General features: G+C 55.0%; 1 protein-coding gene across 1 annotated transcript in view; it reads left to right on the top strand.

The window, feature by feature from the left end:
- The first annotated feature begins 234 nt into the window (after positions 1-234).
- The window catches only part of LOC114923546 (avidin-related protein 4/5-like), a 16,750-nt gene continuing 8,208 nt past the window's right edge, over positions 235-8,776 (top strand). Inside the window, exons 1-3 of the mRNA XM_029286638.1 lie at positions 235-330; positions 862-1,063; positions 1,316-1,436. Coding sequence (XP_029142471.1) covers positions 235-330; positions 862-1,063; positions 1,316-1,436 — 419 coding nt within the window. The remainder of the gene's footprint in view (positions 331-861; positions 1,064-1,315; positions 1,437-8,776) is intronic.

Here is an 8,776-nt window from a genome sequence, read left to right as displayed (position 1 = left end):
CGAGAAGAAATGCCCCCCCCCCGCCCCTCTTGCTGCCCAAGTGCTGCTCAGCGCTCGCAGCAGGACCAGCGATTTCGCAGAAGCGTCCGCCCCTCGGACGGGGATCCTGCCCCTCCCAGCCGCTGGGGGTGGTGGAGGGAGGCGGCAGCTGAAAGGGGGGGAAGCCGGTGCGAGCGGGGCTTTATAAGGGGCGTCCCTCCTGGGGCTGGCACGTCTAGATTCCTGAAGACAACCATGGCGATTTGCCTGGCAGCTCTGGGGCTCCTCGCTTTCCTGCTCGGCTGTCCCGGAACCTTTGCCGATCCACAAAACTCGGAGCGAGCCGCCAAGGTGAGATGCGGGGTGACGGGCGGAGGGCTCCAGCCTCCCCCGTGAAAAGCCCCCCCCCCCCGGCCACCAGCCTCTGCTCGGGTGGCCGACAGGAGCAGCTGGTGGGAGCCGGCGGGCTGCGCAGAAGTGGCGCTTCCTCGGGGTTGATCGCACCCGGTGCCTCGCTCTAAGAGGCCCTCGATCTCCGACGGCCGGCCGGCCGGCCGAGCGTGTGCACCTCCGTGCTCGGCCGCGACTTCGGCAGCCTGCCGCCCGTGTTGTCCTCTCGCTCGCTGCGCAGATGGCAGAGCGATCTGCCCTCGGGGTGTCGTCCCGGACGCGGTCTGGCAGGTGCCTCGACCGACGGACTTTGGGATGCGCCCCCTTTGCCAGCCCCACGCGGCGTTGGGAGCCCAGGGAATCGGGCACGTGGGAGCAACGGGTGTTTTCAGATCTCACGGAGAAAATGGAGGCAGAGTCTCTACCTGTTGGCCAGCTGGGCTTGGCTAGCGCCGTGAGCCGCTTTCCTCCCCCCCTCCCGCTCTCCTTTAGTGCTCCCTGTGCGGCAGATGGGTGAATGACCTCGGCTCCATCATGGAGATCTACAGCGTCAGTGACATGGGGGTGTTCAGCGGCCTCTACAAAACGGCAGTCTCGGGCTCCGGCAAGCCCGTCCCTCCATCCCCGCTGCAGGGCATCCAGCACCAGGGGTCCCAGCCCACCTTTGGCTTCACCGTCAGCTGGATACTCATTGGTAGAGCCACTCACTATTTGGTGTGGAAGCAAATAGAAGGGGAGGAGGGAATCTAGTGGATCGCCCCTTCCTTAGATCTGCCTCTTGCAGATTCTTTCACTGAATGTCCTCCCACCTTCCCCCCCCATCAGATGGAGATGCCCAAATATTTTGGAGCCTATAAAACATTCCCAATCTCAAGGTAGCATCGGTGAGCGGGGGGGGGGGTGTCTTTATGCGAACAACTTTGATACAACAACTTTGATCTGACAGAATCCACCTCAGTCTTTGTGGGCCAGTGTCTGGTGGATGACAACGGAGAAGAGCACTTGAGCACAACCTGGCTGTTGCGTGAGAAGGTTGGATCCGAGGCAAAGGATTGGGGGGCGACCCGGTAAGGAAATGCAGGGACTGAACTGCTGCGCCCCCTAACTGGATGGGTCCTGGGTACCACTTCTTTTTCTCTCTCTTCCCTCTCCCCCCCAAAGGGGCTCTTGAAAGGGCGCCCCAATGGTTGGCCTCTCTCGGGGCAGCTCCTGCAGGAGAGGCTGGCATTGTGAGTCTAGGAGACTCTGTCTCTGCCACTTCCCCCACAAAGAAAGGCAGCAAAGCTTTTGAGGAGCTTCCCCAGGTCCTTCTCACTGACAAGTGTGGTTTGGGTGGCACCACAGTCTGGGTTGCCCACAGCAGGCAACACCTGGAGAGTTGCTATTAATTGCTCTACTGAAATCAGAGAACAGTAGCCCAGCACAGCCCCATATTTGTAGGGGGCAAAGAGGCCACCTGGGTGCCTTCCTGGAGCGCAAGGCTTGCAGCTCTGCTGCTCCCCTCCAAAGAGGCTGCCTTTATGGCCACCTGGATTGAGCTACTTCAAGGGAGGCCCCCCTAAAGGCCGAGGATGCATGGGTGGGGACCTACCCGGCCCTTGCCGCCCCTGAGAACCAGTGACATCCATTTCCTTTGCCCTCCCTTTTCATTCTCACGTGAGTGGGTGGGAGGAGGGAATGGGGTGTGGGGTGGGATGCTCAGCCTGGGGGGGGGGAGACATCAATCATGCCACCATGAATTTTGACATTTCCCTTCCTCCTGTTTCACTGTAGGGTTGGCCCAAACTTCTTCTACCGCATAAAGTGATGGTGAACAGAGCAAGGCTTCCCCTTTTCTGCCTTTTCGGGGGGAATGGGGGGGTGACCCTTCCCACCTCTCCCATCAGATGCTCTTCTCCAATAAAATGTTTCCCTGAGCAACCTCGGCCTCCCTGGTCTTTCGGAAGCTCCCTGGGTGCCAGTCTGCAGGTTTCCAGGAGAGGCTGGATAGGACCCTCATCTGGAGGGGGAGCTCAAAGCTAGCTCTGGGGTAGAGTCTCTTTACACAGTCTTTGCCCTTGAAGACTTTGGGAATCTGGAGCTAATCCACTGAGGATCTGACCTATTAATTTATTAGGAAATTATTATAGGCTTTTTGCAAGTGAGCCATGAATTAGCTTCACCCAGAGCTGGTCCATCCTAATCACATGGCCATAGCTTTGCTTGATAAGAGTCATTGTTAGAACCAGCAATTAGCTAGAACCTATTTCGACACTTGTGGTTGGCCACAACCGGTTCAGTTATAAAAATTGGATTTGCAATCAAGAATTTTGCAAGTGGGGCCATTAGAGGAAGAAGAAAAAGTATCGTGGCATTTTGCTTAAAGGTCCAGAGGCAAAAATCTCCACCTTAGCATGTCAAAAATCAACCCCAGAATTGAGGGCTTATTTTATTTTAATACCTTTTTATGCCACCCATCTCACTAATAAAGCAACTCTGGGTTGCTTACAATGTAATAAAAGTTTAAAAAGTGCTAAAACCAACTGAAACTACAATAGAAAGATTAAAAGTTAAGAACCCAAGGTGATGGACAGCCTGGGGGCAAGAATCTTCTCTACCCCATGAGACACAGCCAACGTACCCTATCCGGTCAGGCCCCCAGGCTGAGTGGCTGAGCCAGGTTTTCAGGCTCTTCCAGAAGACCAGGTTTGTGTGTATGTGTGTGTGTGGGGGAGAAATCTGACCTCTGGTGGTAGGATATTCTGGGGGTGGGGGACAGCAGAAAAGGCTCTTCTCCTGGAGCCCAGCAGCAGAAATTCTTTGGCCAGTGGGATCCAAATTAGGCTGCTTCCATGGAAGGAGAGGGGCCAGCTAGCCCCATTGGGGTGAGGCAGTTCCTCAGATACCCTAGAGCTTCACTCAGTGTACCCCCCATGCTTATTATGGGATGTTACCCAGCTGCATCTCTGTTCAGCAGATCAGGAACAGGTGATGAAATCTCAGGAAATTCTGATATGTTTAGGACTTACATTACTTTTATTACAAAGTTACAGCAACAGAATCTTGCAAGGCTGAATCCAACTCTGTTGCGTTCAGGGTTCAGGCTTCAACTCTTAGAGCCCCGTAACAGGGGTGAGAATTTTAGAGGGACCCTCGCAAGGGTGATCACCTTGAGTAGGGAAAGATTTTTCCCTTTGCCACCGACCCAGTGTGCCGGACGATCAACGGTCACAGTAGGGAAATGCGATGGCGTATGAACAGGACAAACTGAGGCACCAACACGAGTCTATTCAAGGTGAGAGAGCACAAGTGCTGGGGTGGATGGTACTGCCCATCTTACCAGCTTTGCGAAGCTCTCCTTTATTTGGTAGTTTCATCAGGGCGGGGGAAGTATGCATGAGGGAACAACATATGGGAAAACATAGCACACAACTGCTAACGAAAAGAGCAAAGGTCATTACAGGAAACAATAAAGTATAGCTTATCTTACACAAATGCTAATCAGAGAAAACAGAAAGGCATCTTTTGAACATCACAGGGAATAATAAAACATAGCTTATCATATACAAAGAAAACAGGAGTTTTCACAGGAAGGCATTTCTTAACATCACAAGGATCAATAAAGCACAAAGATATCACATGAAGGTCTTACTTAAAAGACTTTTGACAGTTACATGATACAGAGGTAAAGATAATTACAGGAGGCAAATGTTTTATTAAAGGAATGCAAGTTTTACAATGGGGCAAGCAGGAAGAGGTTTATCAAGCAGGGAATGCAGGATGCTATTTGTAAATGAAGCAGGCTGAGAAATGTTATCACTAAAGCCCGGATCAAACAGAGGAATTTGACAACAGGCTGTGAACTTTGCATCTGGGGGTGAAGGCAGAATACAGGCTCTACAGCATGAGACAGAATCTATCAGGAAGGCAAGGTTTTGAATCAAATAGATGTTTTGTAATTTTTGATATAAGAATCTTTTGGGAGTCTGGGATAATTACACAACTCCTTCTCTTCATCTTCCTGAAAGGAAAGAAAGTCCTTAGGTCTGAGACCCTTCCTCAAATTTCATTTCTACCTTGGACACCTTGGCTCCATTTTCTCCGGGAGATCTGAAAACACCCGCTGCTCCCGTGTGCCCGACCTCCGGGGCTGCCCACGCTGGTTGGGGCCGGAAAGGCAGCCGATCCCAAAGTCCGTCGGTCGAGGCACCTGCCAGACCGCGTCCGGGACGACACCCCGCGGGCGGATTGCTCTGCCATCTGCGCAGCGAGGGAGAGCACCAGCCCCGGCGGCAGGCTGCCGAAGTCGCGGCCGAGTACGGAGGAGGAAACGCTGGGTGTCTGTCCGTCGGGGACCCAGGGCCTCTGGCGCTCAGCGCGAGAGCACCGGGTGCGGTCAACCCCGAGGAAGCGGCACCCTCTGCCCAGCCCGCCGTTTCCACCAGATGTTCCTGCCGCCCACCCGAGCAGAGGTTGGTGTGTGTGTGTGAGGGGTTTCCACACGGGCGGCTGGGACCCTCCGCCTCCCACCCCGCATCTGACCTGGGCGGCTGGCTCCGAGTTTTGGGGTTCGGCAAAGGTTCCCGAGCAGCCGAGCAGGAAAGCGAGGAGCCCCAGAGCTGCCAGGCCAATCGCCATGGTGGTCTCCAGGAATCTAGACGTGCCAGCCCCAGGCGGGACGCCCCTTATAAAGCCCCGCTCGCACCGGCTCCCCCCACCCCGAGTTGCCGCCTCCTCCCACCCCCCACAGCTGGGAGGGGCAGGATCCCCGCCCGAGGGGCGGACGCCTCTGAGAAATCGCTGGTTCTGCTGCGAGCGCTGAGCAGCACTTCGGCAGCAAGAGGGGCGGAGGGGGCACTTCTCGGGAACCCCACCGCCGCCGACCCAAGACAGGCATTCTTTCTTGGCTGGCTCTCCGCCAGCACTCCTCTCCCGTCACTGGTCCGCCAGCGCTCCAACCCCGCCCCTTCCTCCCGGGCGTTTCACGGAGGGACACTTTTCTAGGATTATTTGGCTGCGTGGGACATTTAAACTCTCATCCGGGCAGCCAATCCCCACGCCAAGGAGTGGGGAGCCTGGGGCACAGGATGCAGGGGAGCTTGCTTTGATGTACTCGTAAGGAGAGGAGAAAAAAGCAGTGGGGGCGGGCGGGTCAGGGTCCAGCCTTTCAGAAGGCTACCACTCCTGCCCACATAATGGCATGGTTAATAACAATCTGATCAGGCTTCAATGCATGGCTGCACGCACACACTCACACTTCCTCCAGGTGCCTTTGAAGAGAAAGGGAGAGAAGGGAGAGAAAGCGTGTGTGTGTGTGTGTGAGAGAGAGAGAGAGAGAGCGAGAGAGCTAGAGAGCGAGAGAGCGCTCCCCTTTTTGTAAGTTTGCTTGCTCCATCTGCGAGGCACTTTTCCTGGCCAGCACTTCGCCTCCCTCCTCTTCCTCTTCCTCTTCCCTCCTGGCTCGCTCTTGCTCTCTCTCTCTCTTTCTCAAGCACACACTCACACAAACAAAACCGTCCCTGCTTTCTCCCCCTTCCCCCCCTTCCCCTCCAGGGACACCTGGATGGAGTGGGAGGAGATTCAAAAAAAGAGACGGGGAGAAGGGGGAAGCGCGCCTGTGTCCTTTCACTTTCGGGACGACCCCGCCCTCCCTCGCCCTTTCGCCCAACCTGTCACAGGACTAGACTCAAAGTTCTCGCTTCTTCATCACGGGGCAAAATACTTGCTTTTCCTCACCTATTGCACTGCCGAGGTGTTTGGGGTACGGAGGCCTTAGAGTCTTCGCTTGTGTTTCCTTGTGTGTAAATTACCTGTGGGGCTGTTGAGAGAGCCTGTTTGGAGGGGGAGGGGTTAGGGTCTAACCCTTCACTCAAAACTAGCTGGTTGCAGATTCTCCCCTGAAATACGGAATTGGGAATCAGCAGCCATTGTTTCAGCATTGCTGTTTCTCATTAATATTGGGAAGTAAATATTGGCCCGACCAACCGGATATTTTTGACACACTGTCTGTTTTAGTTGATTATGGGAATGCAGTGGACACAATGAAGGTTGACTTCAGCAAAACATTTGACAAATATCCACTGCCGAGCTGAGGTCGGGTGAATGCTCCAGTGTGGTCCAGACAGAGAGTCTGCGCAACAGAAGGTGCCCACAACTGCCCCCAATTCACATACACACACACACACACACACCACTCCCTGTTACCTGTGTGGTCACTAAGTGTTGGAAGGACTCTGAATGGCCCAAGTACTTGGAGAGAACCAGGCGTTCCCCACGCTGGCAGTCCACTTCACTCCCTACCTTGAAGAGCTCGAAGTAGCCAAGGGGGAAGGGTTGGCAGCCAGCAGCACTGCCAAGGGGAAGGGTCCCGGAAGAAGAGGCTGTTGGGTCCTGGTGCAGTCTTCGGAGCCTGGTGGGAAACGTGGTTAGTTGTTGTGGTTCCGTCCTGAGAGCCCATCTTATCGGAGGAAGAAGACTCCAAACATGAAGGAGAGGAGATGACCAGGCCTCTCTCTCCAGGACCCTCCTCTCTGGCAATGCCTCAGGTGTCTCCCGACAGAGAAGAGATTGGCCAGGAGCCAGGTGTTTCCCAGCCGGCGGATAGTGACGAAGATACGTTGTGGCTGGACCCACGCCAGCGTAGGCGAGACAAGCTTGCACAGCAGAAAAGGAGGCGTGCCAGAGATTAAGCTGAGTCACTGGACCCCACCCCACAAGCTATAAAAGAGAGTGTGGTTTTTTCTTTTGCACTGTTCCTATTTTTAAATTGTAAGCTGTCCAGCCTCTAAACTGTACTTACGTATGTATGTATAAAGACATATATACACTGGCCACAGCCAAGGACAGCAACTGTCTATTGGGGAAGGATCTGCCAGGCACTGTGGCCAATCAGAGCTGGAGCTGCCACCAAAATGGCGCATTCTCTGTGGCGGCACCTGCCCTCTGAAATAATATCCTTGCATAGATCCAGATGACTATGATATTCAGGAAACCTGGCTATCCTCCCAGGCTCTTGGGCAGGGGGATGGCTGAAGTCATAGAGATTGGAATTTTGGTTTATATTTGCTCAAGGAGCTTTATTTGTAAAAGCATAAGGACACAACGCCTATTTGCTGTGGATTTAATTACAAACTGGACTATTCAAACTGTGTGTATTTTTGTCTGTGTTATCGGAGTAAAAAGTTCTTGGCAGGCAGCTATGGAGTTGCTGTCAAGTTCCTTATCAGTGGCGTGGAGTGTTTGAGAAGTTTATTTAACCCTCGGCTGGCTGTTTGGATGCGTGTGAGACGCCCCCCCCAACACGTTCAGGAGAGACTCTTTGACCCATTGGCTATTCTCTCTAGCTCCCCACCCCCACATTTGGACCAGAGCTTCTTGAACCTCATTCCCCTCCCCCCAGGCCCAAAGAACTAAGCAGCATGTTCCCCTTAAGGCTGCAAGACACCCCACCAAAGCCCTCCAATCTGGGCCCCCACCCATAAAGGCCATCAGCCCTGGCCTGGCTCACCCCGTCTCCATGTTCCACCGGTACAGCTCCCCTTCCAGGGTGCACAAGGACAGCTCGCTGGGCAGGTGGGGGCTGCAAGGAGACAGGCGGGGTTGGGCAAGGGCAGAAAGACCCTCCTCCTGGCCAGAGGTCCATTGCCCCTACCCCCCAAGCAACCGGGCAGCCGCACATGTCCCCTTGTCCCACCAGCAGATAGCTCCGTGAACCCCCCCCAGCCCCCCCTTGGAGAGAGGCCACGTACCTGACTGCCATGGAAGAGCAGGGGGCTTCTATGCAAACCACTTGCAGAGGGGTGGGAGCCCTTCCACGCTGCTGCCTCCATGCCGCACAGAAATGGTCCGAGCGGACCCCCAGGAAGTCTGGGATGGATGGAACAGAAAGGCCCCCTTCAAGACAAGAACAGCAAGGCCAGCAGAGCACGGCCAACCGTCCCGGGAACTGCTGTACCCACCGCTGCCCTCCAGGTGGGCAGCTGCCACTTGCCGGACTGCCCCGTTCAGCTCGAAACCCGAAAGCTTTCTCTGAAGGGAAAAGTGCTACGACTTTGCTCCCTTGCGACGTCCAGGAAGGAAACAGACGGGCGTGCATCAGGCTGAGCGCTTCCAGCCAGCCGAAGAAAGCAGAGCAAAACATGGAGCATCCCCCCCCTCCCCCCGATTAGCGCTGCTCTTTTCCACAGGTAAGTTCGGGTGCAGAAAAAGGCCATTTGAACCCGGGCCGGCCTGGAGCCTCTCCTCTCCCGCCACGGCTCAGCCCCTTCTTTCCACTCGCCCCCCCATCACCCAATCCAAAGCAAAGAGATGCTGGCCAGTTTGGGAGGAGGGAAGCAGCCGTTCAACCCACAAGCCAGACAACTCTTGTCTCCTGGCGGTGCTCAGGACCTTCGGAACAAAATTTCTCTTTCAGCCAAGCCCCCCCCCC

The sequence above is a fragment of the Protobothrops mucrosquamatus genome, unplaced genomic scaffold, assembly GCF_001527695.2.
Source record: "Protobothrops mucrosquamatus isolate PMUCROS unplaced genomic scaffold, P.Mucros_1.0 scaffold4353, whole genome shotgun sequence".
In the NCBI taxonomy this organism is placed as follows: domain Eukaryota; kingdom Metazoa; phylum Chordata; class Lepidosauria; order Squamata; family Viperidae; genus Protobothrops; species Protobothrops mucrosquamatus.
This window is presented reverse-complemented; position numbering and strand designations above follow the sequence as displayed.